This window comes from Gorilla gorilla, chromosome 13 (assembly GCF_029281585.2).
Source record: "Gorilla gorilla gorilla isolate KB3781 chromosome 13, NHGRI_mGorGor1-v2.1_pri, whole genome shotgun sequence".
Classification (NCBI taxonomy): Eukaryota; Metazoa; Chordata; class Mammalia; order Primates; family Hominidae; genus Gorilla; species Gorilla gorilla.
The window spans coordinates 28931810-28959321 of NC_073237.2; the positions used below are offsets into that span (position 1 = coordinate 28931810).

Sequence of the window (27512 nt, forward strand, 5' to 3'; positions counted from 1 at the left end):
AAAATAAATATATGTATATATAAATAGAGATGGAGTCTTGCTATATTGCCCAGGCTGGTCTTGAACTCCTGGCCTCAAGTGAGCCTCCCATCTCGGCCTCCTAGAGTGGTAGGATTACAGGCGTGAGGCACCACACCTGTTCTGCTTTGGAGTTTATATGCCTTGATTGTATCCTCCTAAATCTCAGCCACCTATTACTATTACTGGTTGTTTCTGAAGACGGGCCTCATCTAAGAATTACTGATTCCAGATCCCAGTGCAGTGGCACACTGCCTGTAGTCTCAGCTAGTCTGGAGGCTGAGGTGGGAAGGCTGCCTGAGTTCAGAAGCTAAAGGCTATAGTACACTATAATTACACCTGTGAATAGGTACTGCACTCTGGCCTGGGCAACATAGCAAGACCCTGTCTAAGAAAAAAAAGAATGATTTCACACACCTATCTATCATATTGCCACCCATTTGTACAGACTTGAGAACCCAGGCTTCTGATAAATTCTCCAGTGTATCTTCCATGACATTATGTGCTCACTTTAGTCCAGCAAGAAGACTGAAGCAAACAAAAACTGGTAAAAAAGATGGGGATGGCCAGGTGCAGTGGCTCATGCCTGTAATCGCAGCACTTTGGGAGGCCAAGGCAGTCGGATCACGAGGTCAGGATATCGAGACCATCCTGGCTAACACGGTGAAACCCCGTCCCTACTAAAAAATATTAAAACAATTAGCCGGGCATGGTGGCGGGAGCCTGTAGTCCCAGCTACTTGGGAGGCAGAGGCAGGAGAAAGGAGTGAATCCGGGAGGCGGAGCTTGCCGCGAGCCGAGATCGCGCCACCGCACTCCAGCATGGGCGACAGAGTGAGATTCTGTCTCAAAAAAAAAAAAAAAAAAAAAGATAGGGATGTCCTTTGCAGTCACAGGATGTGAAATTAGTTTTAGTTTCAGAGTCAATGTCTCAGAGTCAAGCTGGGTGGATAAGGTGAATGATATCCTTTGTGTGGGTGAGGGAGCGGGAGGGAAAGGCTAGTTCTGTTGCATCCAGGTCCCAATAACAGTAATCAGTGAGGTTTTAGGGCTTTGATGTTCTTATTTTCTCTGATCCTAGGTTCTTGGTAGGACTTCTCCCTTAATAAATGATAATGTAATAAAAGTAACCAGCACAGTGTCCCTGACACAGAAAAGGCAGATGTTTTTGAAAATGAATTTAACAAGAAATTGAGTCCTGGAGAAGTGACACAGCTTGTACAGGGTCACAGAGCTAACACGTGGTCTCTGGTCTTCCTTTTCATAAAGCTAATCTTTTTTTTTCCTGTTTTTTTGAGACAGAATTTTGCTCTTGTTGCTCAGGCTGGAGTGCAATGGTACGATCTCAGCTCACTGCAACCTCCGCCTCCCAGGTTCAAGCAATTCTCCTGCCTCAGCATCCCGAGTAGCTAGGATTACAGGCATACGCTACCATGCTGGGCTAATTTTGGATTTTTAGTAGAGACGGGCCTTCTCCATGTTGGTCAGGCTGGTCTTGAACTCCCGACTTCAAGTGATCCACCTGCCTCGGCCTCCCAAAGTGCTGGGATTATGGATGTGAGCCACTGCGCCCGACCTCATAAAGTTAATCTTTTTTTTTTTTTTTTTGAGAGGAATCTCGCTCTGTTGCCAGGCTGGAGTGCAGTGGCTCGATCTTGGCTCACTGCAACCTCCGACTCCCGGGTTCAAGTGATTCCCCCTGCCTCAGCCTCTGGAGTAGCTGGGACTACAGGTGCACACCACAGGTGCACCACCACACCTAGCTAGTTTTTGTATTTTTAGTAGAGGGGTTTCACCATGTTGGCCAGGATGGTCTCAATCTCTTGACCTTGTGATCCGCCTACCTTGGCCTCCCAAAGTGCTTGGCCACCGTGCTGGGCCAAGTTAATCTTATAATTACATAAGTTATATACCAGTGCCTTCTCCAAGTAAAAAGCGAAAACGTTAGACTGCAGTCCCTTTGGGCCAGCAACCCCAATCACAAACCTCTTTCCCACCCCTCAGAGCCAGCCACTGTTATCAAGTTTGTATATTCCTTTCAGAATCCTTTTCTCCTGATGTGTGCATTTTTTTTCTTTTTGAGACGGACTTTTGCGCTTGTCACCCAGGCTGGAGGGCAATGGCATGATCTCAGCTTACTGCAACCTCCGCCTTCCAGGTTCAAGTGATTCTCCTGCCTCAGCCTCCCGGGTAGCTGGGATGACAGGCACCCGCCACCACGCCTGGCTAATTTTTGTATTTTTAGTAGAGACGGGGTTTCACCATGTTGGCCAGGCTGGTCTTGAACTCTGGACCTCAGGTGATCCGCCCGCCTTGGCCTCCCAAAGTGTTGGGATTACAGGCATGAGCCACCATGCCCGGCCTGATCTGTCCATTAAGTCTTTGACTCTCAAGGGTGGTTTTTATCTTTGATGCTCCCACACATTTCTATAAAGCAGCAGGGCAAAGAGGAGGAAGACGAACAGACAAGACACAATCCTAGCTCGTTGTCAAAAGAGGTGAGATAAGATACATCTACACATGAATGGTGATGATGATAAGTTCTGTTTTTTTTGTTTTTTTTTTTTGAGATGGAGTCTCACTCTGCCTCCCAGGCTGGAGTGCAGTGGCACAATTTTGGATCACGACAACCTCTGCCTCCTGGGTTCAAGTGATTCTCCTGCCTCAGCCTCCCAAGTAGCTGGGATTACAGGCGCCCGCCACCACGCCCGGCTAATTTTTTGTATTTTTTTAGTAAAGACAGGGTTTCACCATGTTGGCCAGGCTGGTCACAAACTCCTGACCTCAGGTGATCCACCCACCTTGGCCTCCCAAAGTGCTGGGATTACATGCGTGAGCCATCACGCCCGGCCCAGTTCTGTTTGTTGAAGGCACAGTCTAAGCATTCTTTGGTTTTGTTTTTGTTTGAGACAGAGTCTTGCCTGGAGTGCAGTGGTGCTATCTTGGCTCACTGCAACCTCCACCTCCTGTGTTCAAGTGATTCTCCTACCTCAGCCTCCTGAGTAGCTGGGATTACAGGCGTGTGCCACCACGCCCGGCTAATTTTTTTTTTTTTTTTTTTTTTTTTTTTTTGAGACGGAGTCTTGCTCTGTCCCTCAGGCTGGAGTGCAGTGGCGCGATCTCGGCCCACTGCAAACTCCGCACGCCATTCTCCTGCCTCAGCCTCCCGAGTAGCTGGGACTACAGGCGCCCGCCACCACGCCCGGCTAATTTTTTTGTATTTTTAGTAGAGACGGGGTTTCACCGTGTTAGCCAGGATGGTCTGCATCTCCTGACCTCGTGATCCGCCCGCCTCAGCCTCCCAGTGTTGGGATTACAGGCGTGAGCCACCGCGCCCGGACATTTTTTTGTATTTTTAACAGAGACGGGGTTTCACCATGTTGGTCAGGCTGGTCTCAAACTCCTGATCTTGTGATCCGCCCTCCTCGGGCTCCCAAAGTGCTGAGATTACAGGTGTGAGCCACCACGCCCGGCAGCATTCTTTCATTCAGATGAATAACAAAGGCTTTATTTGAACTAGATAGGACTGTTTGAGATGTCAATTGTTTTACTTAATAACTAGCAAATTAGTAATTAGCATAGTGCCCTGTACAAAGTTCAGTATAAGCTAATTTCCCCTTTCTACCTTACTTAGACCTTTTGGGCCCAATGGGTAGAGTGTGAAAATGATTACTGATACTTACTGAGGGTTTATTATGTGTCAAGCAGGCATTTTACATAATCTCATTTAATTTTCACAAGCCGGTGAAGTGTTATTACAGAGGAAAGCTCCAATTGAGATAAGGCATGCCGGGACTGCAAAGTCCTTGTATGTAACTAGCTTGGGATAAAACAGGCCAGTAAGTAGACCTTGAGAGCTTGTTTAGAAGACCTTGAGAGCTTGTTAACACGGGCGTGCAGCTACTCCTATATGCTTGACTTGTCCTCTTCTATGGGGGATGCTCCTCCTTTTCGACCGAATATGCAGCTTCGGGAGGGACGCACATGGAGAGGTGCGGGAGGAAGGGGCCACCCGCCTAGACAGCCAGATCAGCCGAATCAGCCCTGGCGATCTATGGGGTGACAAGATAGCCAGAACGCCCTCACATCCAAGCAGGCCAGTAAATGGAAAATACTTTAAAACACCATGCTACAATTATAAACCATCATCTTATTTATTCGTAATTCTTGGAGTTGACAACAGGTCAGATCCTATTGAGAGGAGGTCATTAATTTTCTAAAGACAGAAAACCTGGGTCTCTTCGGTCAACAAACAACTCTAAGGTTCTTTTTTTTTAATCCTTAAATAGGGGAAATCCTGGACTCAAGGAGTTGATTATATGATATAACAGAAATAAACGGCTGACTTGGAGTAGGCGTTCAGTAGATTCTAGTCTTTTCACCCAGAAGGGGCTTGGGAGGGCAAAAGTAAAACCGCACTGAAAAAGACTAAAAGTGGGCGCACCTTCCGCCTTGCCGAGGTTCTGGCTGCTAGCCGTTGGCGTTTTCCCGCGCAGGGGGCAGGGCGCAGAGCGAGCCCAGGAACGTGGGAGCGGAACCCCACCCCCCGCCAGGACTACACCTCCCAGCAGGCACCACGCTCCGCCACGTGGCGGGCGGCATCCAATGGTATTAGTCCTTCAAGCTAGCTTAGTCCGCTTTCCGTCCCGGCCTTTCCTCGGCACTAAGGTCTCTAGGGGGTTCGTCTAGAAGCCCGCTGGAGAAAGGCTGCGGTAGGGGTCGCCTTGGCTGTGCAGCATGTTGGGAGTCGTGGTCCCCTCGTGCAACATTTGGGAGGCCAAGCTTGCCCTGAGTGGTTGGACCACATCACGTGATGTGCACAGGGCGGCCACAGGGGAGTAACCTGTGGTGCTTTGTGAGGTCATCACGGCGCGACGACGAGCTGCAGTTGTGGGCACCCTGTATGCGGTGGCTAATACTCTCCTGATGACTCCGAGTACAATGCGTATTATCAAGTCTCCCTTATTTGTTCCTTTCTGTGGTCCCCACCTCCACGCGGTTGGCCTCGCGGGGTTGGGGTGGAGGTGGTGGCTGGAAGAGGCTGCGCGCCGCCTACGCTGGCTCTGAAGCCGCGCACGAGCGACGTGTTGTGGCTCCTCCTTCGCCCGTGACGCGAGGTCACGTGACGGGTTGGGCAGCCTGTGCCGCTGCCGCTTTGTAAGAGGCACATTGGCAGGTAACGAGCGGCGGCGGCAGCGGGTCTTGAGTCCTCCGAGAGCAGCAGCGGTAATTGCCATCCTCTCCCTCTCCTTCCCTGTTCCAGGGCCCTGAGCGCTGCAGCGTGTGCTTTCTAGTTCTGGGTTCAGCTCGTCTGAACCCCCACCGCCTGCAGACTGCCCCGGCGCCCACCCGTGAGGACCGGGCCGAGCTTCACTCGCCAGGTCCACGGTCCCTCTACGTCCAGGCCCGGGCTCCCTCCTTCCTCTTCCCCTCACGTTGCCCTGTGCTTCTTCCTACTTTTCCCCCGTCCAGGTCGGCCGGGCCCCACCCAGCCCCAGGGGTGCCTCCCCTCCCCCTTTTCGGGTTTCTGCCCTGGAGGGTGTGGTTTTCTCTCCCACCTCGGTGCCTGCCAGTAGACTGGAGCTTCCCCGCCACGCTGTCGGTCCCATCTGATCATCTTTACGCTTTCACGCCCGTAGCTAGTCTTGGGACTGGCCCTGTTAAGCCCCAACTTATGCGCTCTCTAACCTTTCCTGGCTTACCCGGAGTCACAGTTCAGTTCTACTTCTTTTCAATTCTGTAGGGCATTGGTCTCAATTGGGACTCAGTTTTCCTCCACACCCGTCGTTCCTGTAGTCTGGTTATATCACAGTTCATTATTTAATGTAGGTTTTTGAGCGCTTTGTAAACCGCAAAGCTCTCTCTGTTAATAATACATACTCAAAATGTTATTCTTTCATTGGTGCATTACAACTCAGTTCTGTTTGCCTCTGAATCACTTTCCCACTCGGCTTTTCCACATTTTCCCCTGAGTTTTTAGTCTAATTAGTTGCCCACGCATCTCAACTGTCACCACTCTGGTCTCTAATGCTTGCTCGCTTTAGGGGTTGATCCCATCATTATTACTGTTATTTCCTGTTTGATGTAATCCAGTCATTTACTACCACTTCTATTGGATATTGTTTTTACCTCACATTCAAGGAAGGTATATGGTTTGCCAGTATTTAGGCTTATTATCTTTTCTACAGCACCAGTGTATCCTAACAGTTGAGAGATTTTAAAAAATTACTATTAATTTTAGAGATATGGTCTCCATATGTTACCCAGACTGGCCTCCAGCTCCTGGGTTTAAGCGATTCTTCCACCTCAGCCTCCTGAGTATCTGGGATTACAGGTGTGCACCACGGTGCTCAGCTAGTTGAGGGTTTTTTCAGGTCTCCATAAGGTATCCAAAGATTATCTTTTATTTGAAGGGCATATAATTTCTTGGGTGAACCCAGTTCTTATATTCCTCTTCCGTTGTGACAGCACTTTTTTCAACAAGGGGTATGCGACTAGTTATTGCATTCCTCACTTTTCACTGTGAATTGTGTATCCGTTTTAGTGCCAGTTTGTGAAAGGTGGAAGGAAGTTGAACATGATACCTAAGCTCTCCCGTATCCTACATTGGTGTGTTCCCCTTTTACCTCAGGAGAGGGAATGTATTCCACTCCCTGGAGATGATAGTTTCTTTCAGTACACTCACCTGTGGAGCCCCTTCGCTAGGGTTGTCCTTCCATTGCTTTGAAGGCTTCTCTTATCATTAGGCAGAAGTGATTAGTTTCCCAAACTGCCCTTTTGCTTGCTGCCAGCGTACTCCTGATTTTCCTACTTATAGCTAGTTGATACATGGGACGAGAGATTTTCCCACAGCGCTGATTTCCCCCATTTGCTTCCCTGTTGCCTCTCACCCTCAATAATTATGAAACCTTTCAGAGAAGGAAGGTTTTTGTTGTCATTGAAATATGCCCGAAAGTGGTGGCATGGGAGAGAATGAGGCCATGGGAAAGGGTTGTGGTAATTGCCTCTCCTGCCTGTTTCCTGCTGCTCTGGTTTCCTCTGTCCTCCCTTTAAATGTGGGCTGGATCAGCAGTAGTCACATGGAGTTGCCTTTAGAACTATATTGGAACAACAATAACACCTCTGCTTCCCTTTCCTGGTTACTAGTGCAGTCTATGTAGTGATCACCAGGAGTGTCTCTCTTAGTATTAGCCTGAGTGACTTTTATTGTATGGGGAGAAATGGTGTGAGAACATGGAGACTAATAGGTTTATTTCAATATGTACTTGTATTGTGATGGGAACTGGTCCCGGTATCTACCCTCTTAAGTATAAAATATGTGTAGAAAGTACAAACCTTTCTTGAAGGTTTGGAGTGGTCTGAAGTGAAGCCTTTACTTCTTTTTTTTTTTTCGAGATGGAGTCTCGTTCTGTCGCCCAGGCTGGAGTGCAGTGGCGTGATCTCGGCTCACTGCAAGCTCCGCCTCCCGGGTTCACGCCATTCTCCTGGCTCAGCCTCCCGAGTAGCTGGCACTACAGGCACCCACCACCACGCCCGGCTAATTTTTTGTATTTTTTAGTAGAGATGGGGTTTCACTGTGTTAGCCGGGATGGTCTTGATCTCCTGACCCCGTGATCCGCCCGCCTCCCAAAGTGCTGGGATTAGAGGCGTGAGCCACCGCGCCCGGCATGAAGCCTTTACTTCTAAAATGTTAGCTTTGAATTGTTGATTTCCCAGTCCTCTTTTTTTTTTTTTTTAAATGATGACTTATTGTTAAGATTTCCTTTGTTAATACACTTTGTGGGGTTGGGGGGTGGGGGTGGTTAAATATATTAGCAAGGGTTAATGCCTGCTCTAAAGAAGCAGTCTGCAGGCATTTACAGATTGTAAAGTTCTCTGCCCTTAAGCACATCTGTCTTACTTTATTTTTCCTTGTGAGAAACCTGTATGTCAGCAAATACCCGTTCATTCTTAGTTGTTATTTTGAGTAAATGGAGCGTTCTTAAAAGCTAAGTGTTATGGTACCCATGGTGTTGACTGGTAAGTTAGTAGATCTCTGATAGATTTTAGAAGCAGCTGTTTTTTCCAAAGAGTGGAGATATAACCTGAAGGAAGGCAAAGAGAGGGAGGACATGTAGGGAATATCACCATGTAATCTTTGTGGTAGATTTTGAAGTAATTTTGCCCCAACTATCAAGTATTTAGGAATAGGATCCTTTTTTTACTAACTCAAAGAATCAAATTTATCAGATTAGTTTTTACAATTTTAATGTAAACCGCTTATGCTGATATTTCCTGCTGAGTTTACTTGACATTTTTTAAGTTTCTCAAAGATGCTCCTTAAAAATTTTCTTTTGTGACTGGGCACGGTCTCTCATGTCTGTAATCCCAGCACTTTGGGAGGCCGAGGCAGGCAGGTCACGAGGTCGAGAGTTCGAGACTAACCTAACCAACATGGTGAAACCCCGTCTCTACTAAAAATACAAAAATGAGCCTGGTGTGGTGGCGCGTGTCTGTAGTCCCAGCTGCTCCAGAGGCTGAGGCAGTAGAATTGCTTGAACCCGGGAGGTGGAGGTTGCTGTGAGCCATGTGCCATTGGACTTCATCCAGCCTGGATGGAGCAAGACTCTGTCTCAAAAAAAAATTTTTTTTTTAATTTTTATTTTTTTCTACCCTTTTTTTTTTTTTTTTTTTGAGACAGTCTCACTGTTGGCCAAATTGGAGTGCAGTGGTGCAATCTCGGCTCACTTCAAGCTCCGCCTTCTGGGTTCATGCCATTCTTCTGCTTCAGCCTCCCGAGTACCTGGGACTACTGGCGCCTGCCGCCACGCCCGGCTAATTTTTTGTATTTTTATTAGAGACGGGGTTTCACAGTGTTAGCCAGGATGGTCTCGATCTCCTAACCTCGTGATCCGCCCGCCTTGGCCTCCCAAAGTGCTGGGATTACAGGGGTGAGCCACAGCGCCCAGCCTTTTTTTACCCGTTTGTAAACAATGTTTGATAAGTTTCCATTTTTTGATAACTCATTTTCATGCTGGACATAGCATAATTGAATTGGAATCCAGTTAACTATTTGGATTTGAAGTATGAAATAGGGCTCACATTAAGGAGTAGAGTAGGTGTTTTATTTAAGACTAGGTAATACTCTTCATTTATTTATTTATTTACAGATGGAGTCTCGCTCTGTCACCCAGGTTGGAGTGCAGTGGTGCGATCTTCGCCCACTGCAACCTCTGCCCACCGGGTTCAAGCGATGCTCCTGCCTCAGCCTCCTGAGTAGCTGGGGTTACAGGCGCCTGCCAACACACTTGGCTGATTTTTGTAATTTTAGTAGAGATGGGATTTCACCATGTTGGCCATATTGGTCTTGGAACTCCTGACCTCAGGTGATCCGCCTGCCTTGGCCTCCCAAAGTGCTGGGATTACAAAAATCAGCCATCACACCTGGCTAATTTTTGTATTTTTAGTAGAGATGAGGTTGCATCATGTTGGCCACATTGGTCTCGAACTCATGACCTCAGGTGATCCGCCTGCCTTGGCCTCCCAAAGTGCTGGGATTACAGGCGTGAGCCACCATACCTGGCTTCTTTTATTTTTATTTTCTTGAGACAGTCTTTCTTTGTCGCCCAGGCTGGAGTGCTGTGGTGCCTTGGCTCACTGTAACCTCTGCCTCCCTGGCTTAAGTGATTCTTGTGCCTCAACTTCCCAAGCAGCTGGGACTACAGGCATGCATCACCACGCCCGGCTAATTTTTTTTTTTTTCGAGACGGAGTCTTGCTCTGTTGCCCAGGCTGGAGTGCAGTGGCGCTATCTCGGCTCACTGCAAGCTCCGCCTCCCAGGTTCATGCCATTCTCCTGCCTCAGCCTCCCGAGTAGCTGGGACTACAGGCGTGTGCTGTCAAGCCTGGCTAATTTTTTGTATTTTTAGTAGAGACAAGGTTTCACCGTGTTAGCCAGGATGGTCTTGATCTCCTGACCTCGTGCGTGATCTGCCCGCCTTGGCCTCCCAAAGTGCTGGGATTACAGGCATGAGCCACCGCGCCCGGCTAATTTTTTTTTTTTTTTTTTTTTTTTTGAGGTGGAGTTTCATTCTGTCACGCAGGCCAGAGTGCAGTGGTGTGATCTCTGTTCACTGCAACCTCCGCCTACTGGGTTCAAGCGATTAGCCTGCCACCGTGCTCTGATAATTTTTGTATTTTTTGTAGAGACAGGATTTTGTCATTTTGGCCATGCTGGTTTTGAACTCCTGACCTCAGGTGATCCACCTGCTTCGGCCTCCCAAAGTGCTGAGATGACAGGTGTGGACCACTGTGCCTGGCCTTTTTTTTTTCTCCTGAAACATGGAGTATATGTTTAAAAAAAAAAAAAAAGTTGGAGCCTGGCTCCATGGCTCCTGTGTGTAATTCCAACGCTTTGGGAGGCTGAGGTGGAAGGATTTCTTGAGCAGGAGTTCGAGACCAGCGTGGGCAATATAGTGAGACCCTGTCTCTATAAAAAAAATGTAAAAATTAACTGGGCATGATTGCATGTACCCAGAGTCCCATCTACTTGTGAGGCTGAGGTGGGAGGATCGCTTGAGTCCAGGAGGTTGAGGCCACAGTGAGCTATGATTGTGCCATTGCACTCCAGCTTGGGTGACAGAGTGAGACCCTATCTCAATAAATAAATAAATAGGATCATACTTTGCATACTTGCTGATTTTTATTGAAAAATACAGCATAGTTTGGGTGTGGTGGCTCATGCCTGTAATCCCAGCACTTTGGGAGGCCGAGGCAGGTGAATCACTTGAGCCCAGGAGTTGGAGAGCAGCTTAGACAACGTGGCAAAACCCTGTCTTTACTAAAAATACAAAAATTAGCTGGGCGTGGTGTGCTTGTAGTCCCAGCTACTCAGGAGGCTGAGGTTGGAGGATTGCTTAAGCCTGGGTGGTTGAGACTGCAGTGGGCTGTGATTGTGCCACTGCACTTCAGCCTGGGTGACAGACCCTGTCTCAGAAGAAAAACCCAAAAAACAGCATACATACCGTAGATGATACATGAGGCATAAAAACATGTAGAGTTGTCATTGTATAACGTAGAAGGTGGTTGGGGGTAAACACATATGTACAGTTGTTTTTTTTGGAGACAGGGTCTTGCTTTGTCGCCCAGGATGGAGTGTCTTGGCATGATCATGGCTCACTGCAGCCTCTATCTCCCAGGATTAAGCCATCCTCCCACCTCAGCCTCCTGAGTAGCTTGGACCACAGGGATGCATCACCATGCTCAGCTAATTTTTCTTTTTGTAGAGAGGAGTCTTGCTATGTTGCCCAGGCTGGTCTCTTAGGCTAAAGTGATCCTCCTGCCTTGGCCTACTAAAGTGCTGAGATTACAGGTGTGAGCTTAACGCCTGGCCCCATATGTTAAATTAAAAAAAAAAGTAAAATGAACAACCAAGAAATAGGACATTACTGCTACCTGGAAGTCCCCTGTGTATGCCAGCTCCCAAGGCATTTCTTTTCGCTTTCCTTGAGGTAACCATTACCCTACATTATAGGTTTACTATTCCTTTGTGTTATTGTTTTAAAATAGAGACAAGGTCTAGCTGTGTTTGCCCAGGGTGGTCTTGAACTCCTGGATTCAAGTGATCCTCCTGCTTGGCTTCCCAGAGTCCTGGGATTATAGGTATGAGTCACTCTGCAGGTTCTACTGTTCCTTTTTTTTTTTTTTTTTTTTTTTTTTGAGACGGAGTCTTGCACTATCGCCTGGGCTGAAGTGTAGTGGCCTGATCTCGGCTCACTGCAACCTCCACCTCCCAAGTTCAAGCGAATCTCCAGCCTCCATCTGCCGAGTAGTTCGGATTATAGGTGCCCGCCACCACGCCTGGCTAATTTTTTGTATTTTTGGTAGAGATGGGGTTTCACTGTGTTGGCCAGGCTGGTCTCAAACTCCTGACCTCATGATCCGCCCACCTGAGCTCCCAAAGTGCTGGGATTACAGGCATGAGCCACCGCCCCAGCCTACTGTTACTTTTTTACAATAATTTTACCTTATATGTATATCCATAAGCAACATATGGTTTAATAGTGCCCATTTTCAGTCGTATTCTCAATGTAAGAATTGTATGATTCTTCTGATGCTTGATTCTTTCACTCTTACATGCTTGAGATTTATCCATGTTGATTTCTTTTTTTTGAGATAGGGTCTCACTCTGTTGCTCAGGCTGGAGTGCAGTGGCTCGATCTTGGCTCACTGCAACATTCACCTCGCGGGTTCAAGCGATTCTCCTTCCTCAGCCTCCTAAATAGCTGGGACTACAGGTGCCCGCCACCATGCCTGGCTAATTTTTGTATTTTTTGGTAGAGACGGGGTTTCCTTGTGTTAGCCAGGCTGGTCTCGAACTCTTGACCTCAGGTGATCTGCCTGCTTCGGTCTCCCAAAGTTCTGGTATTACAGGCATGAGCCACTGCACCCAGCCCCCATGTAGATTTCTTTTTTCTTTTTTTTGTTTTATAAGACAGAGTCTTGCTCTTTTGCCCAGGCTGGAATGCCAGTGGCACGATCTCGGCTTCTCAGCTCACTGCAGCCTCTGCCTCCTGGGTTCAAGCAATTCTCCTGCCTCGGCCTCCCGAGTAGCTGGGATTACAGACACCTGCCACCATGCTCAGCTAATATTTGTATTCTTAGTAGAGACGGGGTTTCACCATGTTGGCCAGGCTGGTCATGGACTCTTGTTTTTTTTTTTTTTTTTTTTTTTTTTTTGAGATGGAGTTTGCTCTTGTTGCCCAGGCTAGAGTGCAATGGTGCGATCTTGGCTCACTGCAACCTCTGCCTCCTGGGTTCAAGCAATTCTCCTGCCTCAGCCTCCCAAGTAGCTGGGATTACAGGCAGGCACCACCATGCCTGGCTAATTTTTTTTCTTTTGCATTTTTAGTAGAGATGTGGTTTCACTATGTTGGGCAGGCTGGTCTCGAACTCCTGACTTCCAGCGATCTGCCCACCTCGGCCTCCCAAAGTGCCGGGATTACAGGTGTTAGCCATCACACCCGGCCCGATGATTTTTTATAGTAGTATGAGGTTACATTGTAAGGATGTGCCATATGTTGTCTATTTCATTGTTGATTGATATTTGTCTCATTTCCAGTTTTTTGAGATTACCAATTGTACTTGTCCTCATGTGGACATTTGCCACCCTGCCCACAACAAGCAAAGTCCATTTTCTCAAGACTACATCACTGAGAGTGGAATTTTTGGTTTGTATGTAGGGTATGTGTAACTTTACTAAGTAATGCTAAAGTGTTTTCCACATGTTGCACAGTTGTTCTCAGGCTTATCAGCTGAACCCCAGAACACAGAAAGTTGAGTGACTATTTTCTCAAATCTGTCAAGGATGGTACATAATGAATTTCATTCTAGGTATCTGGAAAAAGTTCAGCTTATACACACAGTGGATGCCCTAAGAATTGGGAATTCATTCTCAAAGACTGAGTGGTTTAAGAGTTCTACATCCTTGCCAACATTTTATGTTGCCTTTTTAGTTTTAGCCAATTGTAGTGGGATGTTCTAGATATATCTTTCATGAACGCCACATAGCTGGATTTTGCTTTGTTAAGTTAGCAACTTGCTAACTTCTTTTTAATTAATTAGAGTGCATCGCTATGTTGGCTGGGCTGGTCGTGAACTCCTGGGCTCAAGTGATCTTCCCACCTCAGCCTCACAAAGTGCTGGGATTGTAGGAGTGAGCCATCAGCTAACCTCTTTAACTAGAGCATGGAGACCATTCATATCTGTTGTAATTGCAGATATTTTGGATATATGTCTGCCATTATATTTAGTCTTCTAGTTGGCTGGCCTGTGTGTTTGTTTTCTGTCCCTTTTGCTTTTTTTTTTTTTTTTTTTTGAGACAGTCTCATTCTGTCACCCAGGCTGGAGTGCAATGGCGTGGGCTTGGCTCACTGCAACCTCCGCCTCCCGAGTTTAAGGGATTCTCCTGCCTCAGCCTCCCTAGTAGCTGGGACTACAGGCGCGTGCCACCACACCTGGCTAATTTTTTTTGTTGTTGTTGTTAGACGGAGTCTAGCTCTTGTCGCCCAGGCTAGTGTGCAATGGCGTGATCTTGGCTCAACGCAACCTCCGCCTCCTGGGTTCAAGCGATTCTCCTGCCTCAGCCTCCCAAGTAGCTGGGATTACAGGCACGTGCCACCATGCCCGGCTAATTTTGTACTTTTAGTAGAGGCGGGGTTTCTCCATGTTCATCAGGCTGGTCTTGAACTCCCGACCTCAGGTGATCACCTGCCTCGGCCTCCCAAAGTGCTGGGATTACAGACGTGAGCCACCGTGTGCGGCTTGTATTTTTTTTTTTTTTTTTTTTTAGTATTTATTGATCATTCTTGGGTGTTTCTCACAGAGGGGGATTTGGCAGGGTCATAGGACAATAGTGGAGGGAAGGTCAGCAGATAAACAAGTGAACAAGGGTCTCTGGTTTTCCTAGGCAGAGGACCCTGCGGCCTTCCGCAGTGTTTGTGTCCCTGGGTACTTGAGATTAGGGAGTGGTGATGACTCTTAACCAGCATGCTGCCTTCAAGCATCTGTTTAACAAAGCACGTCTTGCCCCGCCCTTAATCCATTTAACCCTGAGTGGACACAGCACATGTTTCAGAGAGCACGGGGTTGGGGGTAAGGTTATAGATTAAGAGCATCCCAAAGCAGAAGAATTTTTCTTAGTACAGAACAAAATGGAGTCTCCTATGTCTACTTCTTTCTACACAGACACAGCAACAATCTGATTTCTCTATCTTTTCCCCACATTTCCCCCTTTTCTATTCGACAAAACCGCCATCGTCATTATGGCCCGTTCTCAGTGAGCTGTTGGGTACACCTCCCAGATGAGGTGGTGGCCGGGCAGAGGGGCTCCTCACTTCCCAGAAGGGGCGGCCGGGCAGAGGCACCCCCCACCTCCCGGACGGGGCGGCTGGCCGGGCGGGGGCTGCCCCCCACCTCCCTCCCGGACGGGGTGGCTGGCCGGGCGGGGGCTGCCCCCCACCTCCCGGAGGGGCCGGCTGCTGGGCGGAGACGCTCCTCACTTCCCAGATGGGGTGGCTGCCGGGCGGAGGGGCTCCTCACTTCCCAGACGGGGCAGCTCCTGGGCAGCTGCTGGGCAGAGGGGCTTCTCACTTCTAAAGACGGGTTGGCCGGGCAGAGACGCTCCTCACCTCCCAGATGGGGGCGCGGCTGGGCAGAGGCGCTCTTCACATCCCAGGCGGGGTGGCGGGGCAGAGGCGCTCCCCACATCCCAGACGGGGTGGCGGGGCAGAGGCGCTCCCCACATCTCAGACTATGGGCGGCCGGGCAGAGACGCTCCTCACTTCCTAGACGGGATGGCAGCCAGGAAGAGGCGCTCCTCACTTCCCAGTTTGGGCAGCAGGACAGAGGGTCTCCTCACATCCCAGACGATGGGCGGCCAGGCAGAGACGCTCCTCACTTCCCAGACGGGGTGGCGGCCGGGCAGAGGCTGCAATCTCGGCACTTTGGGAGGCCAAGGCAGGCGGCTGGGAGGTGGAGGTTGTAGCGAGCCAAGATCATGCCACTGCACTCCAGGCTGGGCAACATTGAGCACTGAGTGAATGAGACTCCGTCTGCAATCCCGGCACCTCAGGAGGCCTAGGCTGGCAGATCACTCGCAGTTAGCAGCTGGAGACCAGCCCGGCCAACACAGCGAAATCCCGTCTCCACCAAAAAAATACGAAAACCAGTCAGGTGTGGCGGCGCGTGCCTGCAATCACAGGCACTCGGCAGGCTGAGGCAGGAGAATCAGGCAGGGAGGTTGCAGTGAGCCGAGATGGCGGCAGTACAGTCCAGCTTCAGCTTGGCATCAGAGGGAGACAGTGGGGAGAGGGGAGGCTTGTATTTTTAATAGAGACAGAGTTTCACTATGTTGGTCAGGCTGGTCTTGAACTCCTGACCTCATGATCTTCCCACCTCAGCCTCGCAAAGTGCTGGGATTACAGGCAGGAGCCACCGCGCCCGACCTTTTTTTTTTTTTTTTTTTGAGATAAAGTCTCACTCTGTCACCCAGGCTGGAGTGCAGTGGTGCAATCCTAGCTCACTGCAGCCTTGAACTCCCCGTGCTCAGATGATCCACCTTAGCCTCTTGGGTACCTGGGACTACAGATTTGTGCCACCATGCCTAGCTAATTTTTTTTTTTTTTTTTTTTTTTTTTGGTAGAGACAGGGTTTCATCATATTGCACAGGCTGGTCTTCAACTTCTGGGTTCAAGTGCTCACCTCAGCCTCCCAAAGTGTTGGGATTATTGGCGTGAGCAGCTGCTGTAGGCCCACAAAATGTATTTTTATAGCCTCTTTCCCATCCAGTCGGGGTTTCTGTATTTACATATTGTCACTGAAGTATTTTTATAGCCTCTTTTCCCATCCAATCAGGGTTTGTGTATTTACATATTGTGACTGAAGTACACTACTGAATGATAATCCTTTTCTCAGATGATTATTTTCTCAATTATTTATCAGATATAATTGCCAGTCAGGTCATCTGATAAGCAAGAAATAACTACTGCTGTTACTTAGTTCAGGTAATTTTCATCAATGCTAAGTAAATTGCTAATTTATTGTAGGATAAAATGTAACTTTTTGGGGCTTTTGGAAAGTCTAAAAATATGTATTCCATGACTGCTATGCCAAGCCTAAGTTTTGAAACACTGATGAAAGTTTCCTTTGATTTGTGAGAGTGAGGCAACAATTACATTAGTAAAAACTTAAGGTAGTATATGGGCTGGGCGCAGTGGCTCTCTCTTGTAATCCCAGCTGTTTGGGAGACCAAGGCAAGTGGATCACTTGAGGTCAGGCGTTTGAGACCAGCCTGGCCAACATGGTGAAACCCTACCTCTACCAAAAAATACAAAAATTAGCTGGGTGTGGGCTGGGCGCGGTGGCTCACGCCTGTAATCCCAGCACTTTGGGGGGCCGAGGCGGGCGGATCACGAGGTCAGGAGATCGAGACCATCCTGGCTAAAATGGTGAAACCCCGTCTCTATTAAAAATACAGAAAATTAGCCAGGCATGGTGGCACGCCTCTGTAATCTCAGCTAATCTGGAGGCTGAGGCAGGAGAATCGCTTGATCCCAGAAGGTGGAGGTTGCAGCGAGCCGAGATTGTGCCACTGCACTCCAGCCCGGGTGATAGAGCGAGACTCTCAAAAAAAAAAAAAAAAAAAAAAAAAAAATTAGCTGGGTGTGGTGGCACATGCCTATAGTCCCACCTACTTGGGAGGCTGAGGCGGGAGAATTGCTGGAACCCTGGAGGGGAGGCAGAGGTCAGTGAGGTACCTGAGATTGCATCACTGCGCTCCAGCCTGGGCAGACAGAATGAGACCTTGTCTCAAAAAAAAAAAAAAAAAAAATCGAGAAAAACTTAAGGTAGTATATTCTCTGTTATTTCTGTGACTGCTAAGTTTACATTACTGCAGATTAGGCCTGAATGATGGTTCTCCCTGTGCAAATGGTATGTGCTACTCTATAGGTGTTCACTTGAACGAATATTTATTGCTGCCAGTTGTCAACAATGTTAGATGCTAGAATACAGATGAATAATGTAGGTTCCTGATCTTCAGTTGCTTACATGTTGGTGAGCAGACACACACAGTTTAAATGTGTGTATAGGATTCCAGGGTACTGCTGGCTGTGACAGAAAAGCATTGTTGAATTGAGCTTGAGTATTTGGCAAGGATTCCTTGAGCTGGGGAGGCTGAGCCTTAGTTTTCTTAGATTCTTCATATAGAATCAAGTATCAAGGCTGGGCACGGTGGCTCACGCCTGTAATCCCAGCACTTTGGGAGGCCGAGACAGGCAGATCACCTGAGGTTGGGAGTTCGAGACCATCCTGACCAACATGGAGAAATCCCATCTCTACTAAAATTATAAAAAATTATCCGGGCATGGCGGTGGGTGCCTGTAATCCCAGCTACTTGGGAGGCTGAGGCAGGAGAATCGTTTGAACCTGGGAGGCTGAGGCAGGAGAATCATTTGAACCTGGGAGGCGGAGGTTGCAGTGAGCCGAGATCACGCCATTGTACTCCAGCCTGGGCAACAAGAGTGAAACTCCGTCTCAAAAAAAGAAAAGAAAAAAGAAGTATCAAATTCCTGAAGTTACAATTAAATTGTTAAAACACTTTAAATGTTGTATTCAGAGTTTAGTTTTATTAGAATTTGCTGTTATTTTGCTTTGTTCTATTTTGTTTGAGACAGGGTCTTACTCTGTCACTCAGGAATGCAGTGATGCGATCAGGCTCACTGCAGCCTTAACCTACCTGGGCTCAAGCGATTTCCCCCACTCAAAAAAAAAGAGAGAAAATGGGCATGTGCAGTATGTCCTTGAGTAAACATGTCTGTGGAACGTGAAGGCAAAAAGGCAGGGACAATTTAGGAGAATACCAAGGCTGGTTTGACCAAGTGTAGGGATTGGAAGGAATAAACAGTTTGCATTTTATTGAGGAGTTGATGGTTTGTGAACAGAAGTTGACAGTTTTTATTGACAGTGTTTGTTTGTTTCTTTCTTTATTTTTGAGATGGAGTCTCGCTTTATATCCCAGGCTGGAGTACAGTGGCACGATCTCAACTCACTGCAACTTCTGCCTCCCAGGTTCAAGTGATTCTTGTGCCTCAGCCTCCTCTGAGTAGTTGGAATTACAGGCACATGCCACCACACATCTGGCTAATTTTTTTTTTTTTTTAGATGGAGTCTCGCTCTGTCACCCAGACTGGAGTGCAGTGACGCGATCTCGGCTCACTGCAACCTCCACCTCCCAGGTTCAAGCTGTTCTCCCACCTCAGCCTCCCAAGTAGCTGGGATTACAGGCACCCGCCATCATGCCCGGCTAATTTTTGTACTTTTGTAGAGATGGGGTTCCACCATGTTGGCCAGGCTGGTCTTGAACTCCTGACCTCAGGTGATCCGCCCGCTTCGGGCTCCCAAAGTGCTGGGATTACAGGCGTGAGCCACCGCGCCTAGCCATATGAAATGTTTTGAATGACAGAGACAGATGAAAGAATGAGAACAGAAGAAAGATTTGACAATTAGGAGACCAGTGGTGACCTAGGGAGTAGCATTTTTCCTACTGTTAGAGTGATAGGGTGATGGAAACCAGAATAAAGAAGGTTAAGGAGATGTTTAGTGAGGAAATGGAGGCAGTGAATGTATTCATTTTGTGAAATACAGTTTATGTAGTTGTTGCTTACAAGATAGAACATGAAGTTTCAGGAGTGCTTGGAAGGTAATTTTTCTGAGCCTTTGTTTTCGAGAGTAATCCGGATGTAGAGAACAGTTGAGCGATTCATTTTTTTTTTGTTTGTTTGTTTTTTGTTTTTTTTTTGAGATGGAGTCTCACTGTCTCCAGCTGTTTCCCAGGCTGGAGTGCAGTGGCGTGATCTTGACTCACTGCAACCTCCGCCTCACAGGTTGAAGCAATTCTCCTCCCTCAGCCTCTCCAGTAGCTGGGACAGTAGCTGGCTCATGCCACTACACCTGGCTAATTTTTGTATTTTTAGTAGAAACAGGGTTTCACCATGTTGGCCAGGATGGTCTTGATCTCCTGACCTCGTGATCCGCCTGCCTCTGCCTCCCAAAGTGCTGGGATTACAGGCGTGAGCCACTGTGCCCAGCCAGTTGAGTGGTTCTTTAGACATATAAGGATGTGGGGTATTTCTCATTAGTGTAGTGTTTTCTTTATTGAGGAGTTTTGTATTTGGATTAAAACTGGTCCAGATACTTATGTGGCAGGTGTGTTAATGTTTAAATGGATGGCATGACTTTGTTTTGATAGATACATTCTTTAGGTAACAGACATTTTTAAGAAAGTTGCTTTTGGCATGAGTGATTAAGTAATAAGGATGTCAGTAAAATAAAAGCAATATACTTTTACTAAAAAAAGAAAAACCAGGACTTGATATCCTGGATTCATGAGGAAAGTTGAAGAACTATAATGAAAAACTTCTGAAGTATTAAATCAGTATTTATATTTTAGGCTTGTAATAAAACCTAGAGATGATGTAACTGTCTCAAAATGACTTAATAGGTATGTTGAACTTTTATAAATCACTTGTGAAATAATTTGTGAATTTGTGACATTTGAGTGCCAAATGTTGAAATGGTTCATGCAGAGATGTGAATAATGAGAATTATTATTTTAGGTCATCTGGTCTTCATTAAGAATTGATTTGAAGCCGGGCGTGGTGGGTCATGCCTGTAATCGTAGGACTTTGGGAGGCTGAGGCAGGTGGATCACCTGAGGTCAGGAGTTCAAGAACAGCTTGGCCAACATGACGAAACCCCGTCTCTACTAAAAATGCAAAAATTAGCCAGGCATGGTGGCGGGTGCCTGTAATCCCAGCTACTTGGGAGGCTGAGACAGGAGAATTGCTTGAACCTGGGAGGCAGAGGTTGCAGTGAACTGAGATCATGCCATTGCATTCCAGCCTGGGCAACAGAGTGAAACTCTGTTTAAAAAAAAAAAAAAGAATTGATTTGATGCTTGACTGTAGTCGCAGCTGCTTGGGAGGCTGAGGTGGGAGAATCTCTTAAGCGCAGGAGGCAGAGGTTGCAGGGAACCGAGATTGCACCACTGCGCTCCAGCCTGGGCGAAAGAGTCAGACCCTGTCTCAGGAGAAAAAAAAAAAGTGTACAATTAAGTTATTGACTATAGTTACACTATTGTGCTATCAAATAGTGGGTCTTATTATTTTTGTACTCAATAACCATCCCTACCTCCCCCAAGTCCCCCACTACCCTTCCTAGCCTCTGGTACTCCATCCTTCTACTGTCTGTGATTATGAGTTCAATTGTTTTGATTTTTAGTTCCCACAACTAAGTGAGAACATGTGATGTTTGTCTTTCTGTTCCTGGGTTATTTCACTTAACATAATGATCTCCAGTTCTATCCATGTTGTTTCAAATGACAGGATCTCATTCTTTTTTATGGCTAAGTAGTACTCTGTTGTGTATAAGTACCATGTTTTATCTATTCATCTGTTGATAGACATTTAGGTTACTTCCAAATCTTAGCTATTGTAAACAGTGCTGCAACAAACAGGAATGCAGATATTTCTTCAATATACGGATTTCCCTTATTTTGGGTATATACCCAGCAGTGAGATTGCTGGATCATATGGTAGCTCAATTTTTAGTTTTTTCCAGAACCTCCAAATTGTTTTCCATAGTAGTTGTACTGTGTGTTGAGTACTGTCATGGTTTTTCTGTTCTTGAAAATAAGAAGCAAGAGTTAAACATTGTGGCTTAGAGTATCGAGAAGCAAAGATGTTGATTTTTTTTTTTTTTTTTTGAAACAGGGTCTTGCTCTGTGGCCCAGGCCAGAGTACAGTGGCGGCTCACTGCAACCTCTGCCTCCCAGGTTCAAGTGATTCTCGTGCCCCAGCCTCTGGACTAGCTGAGATTACAGGTGTGTGCAACCACGCTCAGCTAATTTTTGTATTGTTTGTAAAGATAGGGTTTTGACATGCCGGCCAGGCTGATCTCAAACTCCGGACCTCAAGTGATCCACCTGCCTCGGCCTCCCGAAGTGCTGGAATTACAGGCATGAGCCACCACACCCAGCCTAAGAAACAAAGATTCTTAATCTCTGTGACTGGTTGTGGTCATCATGACTGTACTAGAAGAAAAATTGTTTTATTGAACTTGTATCCCTAAGAAAGCTGAGGTAGATTAGCCTATATTTTGATACCTTCCTTCCTTCTGACTGGCCAAAGGGGGAAGGCGGTTTTCCTCCTTTATCCCCTTTCCTGTGAAGCCTGGGGACAGAGTAACTAGTGGGAAGTTAATCTTACTTTGGTGGATGCAGAGCTGGAGACTCAGGGCAGAGGGAGTGTGAGTGTATAAAGACAGAAATATGCCTGAGTCTTTATCACAGACTAAGGTTATTGTGTTGTTGGTATTAAATCTATGACTTAATTTGTTCTTACTTTCATCCTTTCAAGAGAGGATAGATGGGGATTCCTGCAGCTGAACATGGTTGGCGAGAGAGCCGTGTTTAGCTAGGTTTAGGAATAGAATTTGACATGGATGAGGATGTTAAGTTGGCAACTTATTAGCACTTTTTAAATTTTTTGGTGCTATAGGGTCATGCTATGTTGCCCAGGCTGATCATAGCTCACTGTAGCCTCGAAATCCTGGGATCAAGCAATCCTCCCGCCTCAGCCTCCCAAGGAGGTGGGACCACAGGCATGCGCCACCATACCTGGCTAATTTTTAAATGTATTTTTTAGTAGAGATGAGGAGGTCTTGCTGTGTTACCCAGGCTGGTCTCAAACTCCTGGGCTCAAGAAGTCCTCCCTCCTTGGCTTCCCAAGGTGTTGAGATTACGGGCATGAACTACCACACCTGGCCTATTAGCACTTTTTGTTAATACATGGGAAATAGAACCTCTTTTTTTCTTTCTTTCTTTTTTTTTTTTTTGGTTTGGGACAGGGTCTTGCTGTGTTGCCCAGGCCAGAGTGCAGTGGTGTGATCTCAGCTCAGTGAAGCCTCAGCCTCATACATTCAAAAATTAGCCGGGCATGGTGGTACATACCTGTGATCCTAGCTACTGGGAGGCTGAGGCAGGATAATTGCTTGAATTTACTTAGGAAAGCAAGTTAAGGCCGGGCACGGTGGCTCATGCCTGTAATCCCAGCACTTTGGGAGGCCGAGGCGGGTGGATCACCTGAGGTCAGGAGTTCGAGACCAGCCTGGCCAACATGTCGAAACCTGTCTCTACTAAAAATACAAAAATTAGCCAGGCGTGGTGGTGGGCATCTGTAATCCCAGCTACTCAGGAGGCCAAGGCAGGAGAATAGCTTGAACCTGGGAGTAGAGGTTGCAGTGAGCCAAGATTACAGACACGTGCCACCACGCCTGGCTAATTTTTGTATTTTCAGTAGAGACGGGGTTTTGCCATGTTGGCCAAGCTGGCCTTTTTTTTTTTTTTTTTTTTTTGAGACGGAGTTTTGCTCTTGTAGCACAGGCTGGAGCGCAGTAGTGCAATCTCAACTCACTGCAACCTCCGCTTCCTGGGTTCAAGCGATTCCTTTGCCTCAGCCTCCCGAGTAGTAGGATTACAGGTCTGTGCCACCATGCCCGGCTAAGTTTTGTATTTTTAGTAGAGAGAGGGTTTTACCATTTGGCCAGGCTGGTCTCAAACGCCTGACTCCCACCTTGCCAGGCTAGTCTTGAAACCCTGACCTCAGGTGATCCGCCTGCCTTGGCCTCCCAAAATGCTGGGATTATAGGCAGGAGCTACAGTGCCTGGCCCTTATTTTATTTTTATTTTTATTTTTAGTTTAATTTTTTTGAGATGAGTCTTGCTCTGTCGCCCAGGTTGGAGTGCAGTGGTGTGATCTTGGCTCACTGCAAGCTCCGCCTCCTTGGTTCATGCCATTCTCCTGCCTCAGCCTCCTGGGTTGTTGGGACTACAGGCGCCCGCCACTATGCCCAGCTAATTTTTTAAAAATACTTTTAGTAGAGACGGGGTTTCACCATGTTAGTCAGGATGGTCTCGATCTCCTGACCTTGTGATCCACGCGCCCGGGCCTCCCAAAGTGCTGGGACTACAGGCGTGAGCCACCGTGCCTGGCCCCTTATTTTATTTTTGAAACAGGGTCTCACTCATCTCTTGGGCACTGTACTAGGAGTGCACTGGCATGATCACGGCATACTGCAGCCTTGACCTCCCAGGCTCAAGTGATTCTCCCATTTCAGCCTTCTGAGTAGCTGGGACCACAGGTGTGCTCTATCACACCGGGCCAATTTTTTTGTTTGTTTGTTTGTTTTTGAGATGGAGTCTGGCTCTGTCGCCCAGGCTGGAGTGCAGTGGCGCGATCTCGGCTCACTGCAACCTCCGCCTTCCGGGTTCACGCCATTCTCCTGCCTCAGCGTCCCAAGTAGCTGGGACTACAGGTGCCCGCCACCACGCCCGGCTAATTTTGTTTTTGTATTTTTAGTAGAGATGGGGTATCACCGTGTTAGCCAGGGTGGTCTCGATCTCCTGACCCCGTGATCTGCCTGCCTCGGCCTCCCAAAGTGCTGGGATTACAGGCGTGAGCCACCGCGCCCGGCTCACCTGGCTGATTTTTAAACTTTTTTTATAGAGATGGGGTCTCTCTATGTTGCCCAGGCTGGTCTTGAACTCCTGGCCCCACACTGCTCTCCTGCCACCACACTGCTCTCCTGCCACAGCCTCTCAAAGTGCTGGGATTACAGGCATGAGCCACCGTGCCTGGCCTATGTATGTATTTCTTTCTTTTCTTTTTTTTGTTTTTTGGAGATGGAGTCTTGCTCTGTCACCCAGGCTGGAGTGCAGTGGCGCAATCTCAGCTCACTGCAACCTCTGCCTCTCAGGTTCAAGCAGTTCTCTTGCCTCAGCCTCCGGAGTAGCTGGGATTACAGGTGCCCCCACCACAGCGGCCTAATTTTTGTATTTTTAGTAGAGATGGGGTTTCACCATGTTGGCCAGGCTGATCTCGAACTCCTGATCTCATGATCCGCCTGCCTTGGCCTCCCAAAGTGCTGGGTTTACAGGTGTAAGCCACTGTGCCTGGCCGCATTTCTTCCTTCTTCTTTTTATTTTTTCAAATAGAGACAAGGTCTTGCTATGCTGCCCAGGCTGGTCTCGAACTCCTGAGCTCAAGTGGTCCTCCCACCATGGCCTCCCAAAGTATTGGGATTACAGATGTGAACCACTGGGCCTGGCCTATGTATACATTCTCTTTTTTTTTTTTTTTGAGAAGTTTTGCTCTTGTTGTCCAGGCTGGAGTGCCGTGGCATAATCTTGGCTCATTGCAACCTCCGCCTCCTGGGTTCAAGCAATTCTCCTGCCTCAGCCTCCCGAGTAGCTGGGATTATAGGTACCCGCCACCACATCCAGCTAATTTTTTATATTTTCAGTAGAGACGAGGTTTCACCATGTTGGCCAGGCTGGTCTCAAACTCCTGACCTTCTGGTGATCCACCCTCCTCAGCCTCCCAAAGTGCTGGGATTACAGGTCTGAGCCACTACGCCTGGCCCTATGTACACATTTTTAGGTGAACGTGTTTTCAGTTCTCTTGGGTGCATACCCAGGAGTAGGATTGCTTGGTCTTTATCATAACTGTTTAATTTCTTTAGGAACTGTCAGGAGTTTTTTTTATTATTTTTTTATTTTTTAGGAGATGTGGTCTTACTCTATTGCCCAGTCTGGAGTGCGGTGACATGATCATAGCACACTGCAGCCTTGATCTCCTAAGCTCAAGGATTCCTCCCACCTCAACCTCCTGAATGGGTGGGATTCCAGGTGTGCGCCACCAAGCGTGGCTAATTTAAAAAAAAAATTATTGTATAGACGAGGACTTGCCACGCCGCCCAGGTTTGCTCACCTCCTGCTGTGCGGCCCAGTTCCTAATAACCCCAGTCTGCAGCCTGGGAGTTGGGGATCGGGGATCCCTGCTTTATAGTATAGGCTTTTTTGCTTTTTTTTTTTCCTTTTTGTAGGAGAGAGAGAACTGTTATAAGTAGTGGTGAAGACTGGTTATGAATAATTACATGCTTTTCAAGAGATTCCAGGGTGAAGAGTCCTGGTTACCTGCTGGGCAAAAGACAAGGTTTAAGGCTGGTCGCAGTGGCTCACGTCTGTAATCCCAGCACTTTAAGAGCCTGAGGCAGGTGGATCACTTAAGGTCAGGAGTTTGAGACCAGCCTGGCCAACATGGTGAACCCCATCTCTACCAAAAATACAAAAAATTAGCCGGGCGTGGTGGTGGGTGCCTGTAATCCCAGCTATTTGGGAGGCTGAGGCAGGCTAGTCGCTTGAACCCAAGAGGCAGAGGTTGCAGTGAGCCGATGTCGCGCCACTGCACTCCAGCCTGGGTGACAACAGTGAAACTCCGTCTCAAAATAAATAAATAAATAAATAAGTAAGACAGGGTTTACAGCTGAATTAGCAGGATAGGAATAGGACAGATGTGTGCAAACAGCTATGGGCAATTAATTCCCTTCGTGGCCTTAGGTAACCTGAAAGAGAATTGTGATGATATCAAATAAATTTTGATGTCCTATAGTGTTTGAGTTCACCAGCACTCATCCTTTCCATGGGCAGGTTATATCCATGGAACAGCAGATAACTTTGTGATTCTTCTGTCAGCGAAGTGTGGGTGTAGGGGAGTTCAACCTTGTCCATCAGCTGCTAGAGGCCTGACCCTGCCCTTAACAGCTGCAGAGAATAAAAGTATCAGCTTGTTCAGCTCCTGGCATGCAGGGTACAAGCAGTTGAGCTGCATGGAATTGGATCTCATAGTTGAGTTTCTTGGCACCCTAGATACCTTGTTCTCTCCTCGATTATGGGTGTAGACTTTGTCTTGGTGGCTGTTCTGGGCCTCCTAATTTAGTTGAGATTCTTTTCTTTTTTTTTTTTTTTTTGAGACGGAGTCTCGCTCTGTTGCCCAGCCTGGAGTGCAGTGGTGCAATCTCGGCTCACTGCAAGCTCTTGCCTCCCAGGTTCACACCATTCTCCTGCCTCAGTCTCCTGAGTAGCTGGGGCTACAGGTACCCGCCACCACCCCCGGCTAATTTTTTTTTTTGTATTTTTAGTAGAGATGGGGTTTCACCGTGTTAGCCAGGATGGTCTCGATCTCTTGACCTCATGACTCGCCTGCCTTGGCCTCCCAGAGTGCTGGGATTACAGGCGTGAGCCACCGTGCCTGGCCTATTTTTTTCTTTTTTAAATAATAGAAATGGGGTCTCACTGTGTTGCCCAGGCTGGTTTTAAACTCCTGGGCTCAGGCGATCCTCCCCCTCTTGGCCTCCCAGACTGTTGGAGTTAAAGGCATGAGCCACTATGCCAGGCCAGATTCTTTTGTTTATTTTTTAATAAATAAATTCAAATGGATTCTCCTGCCTCAGCCTCCCGATTAGCTGGGATTACAGGCATGTGCCACCACACCTGGCTTATTTTTGTATTTTTAGTAGGGTAGGGTTTCACCATGTTGGCCAGGCTCATCTCAAACTCCTGACCTCAAGTAATCCTGCCGCCTCAGCCTCCCAAAGTGCCGGGATTACAGGTGTGAGCCACCGTACCTGGCCTTGGCCTCAGATTCTTAATCTGAGCTAATTGTCTTCTGCAGGTATGAATAAATGAATTTCCTCTGCAGAAAAGGTTGAGAATATTGACTGTTTTCTTAGTAGAAAATGCAGGAACACAGATTAGAAATTAAACAAAAATAATAGTAGTGGTCACAGAAATATACCAGTATAGAACATATGGGTATCTGAAAGGCTGAGAAGCTAGGTGAGATCTGGTCTAGACCAGATCTTTGTCATCAGGCACAAGCTTTGCAGGTGATGCCAACAATAGTTATGCTGTTGTATAGAAGAGGAAGCTGAATTGGGAACTATTATTTATCTGTGACTGAACAGTTAGTCTTACAACATAGCATAATGGTTAAGTACACACACTGTAGAGCCAAATGTCCTGGGTTTGAATACTGCCTTCACCACTTACTAGCTGTGATTC

The 27512-nt window shown here is 47.4% G+C and overlaps 1 protein-coding gene across 15 annotated transcripts in view; it reads left to right on the plus strand.

The window, feature by feature from the left end:
* Nucleotides 1-4630: 4630 nt before the first annotated feature.
* The window catches only part of UBAP2 (ubiquitin associated protein 2), a 127370-nt gene continuing 104488 nt past the window's right edge, over nt 4631-27512 (plus strand). For 4 of the 15 annotated variants that reach the window (XM_055351673.2, XM_063696968.1, XM_031014282.3 and 1 more), the window contains exon 1: nt 5126-5243. Coding sequence is in view for 2 of the 15 variants with exons in the window: in XM_063696959.1 (XP_063553029.1) it covers nt 4944-4953 (10 nt within the window). In the remaining 13 variants the exon portion in view is untranslated. Of the gene's footprint in view, nt 4954-5110; nt 5244-21324; nt 21435-27512 lie in introns of those variants that run through there. The other 11 variants (XM_063696962.1, XM_063696965.1, XM_063696960.1 and 8 more) reach the window with 8 other exon arrangements.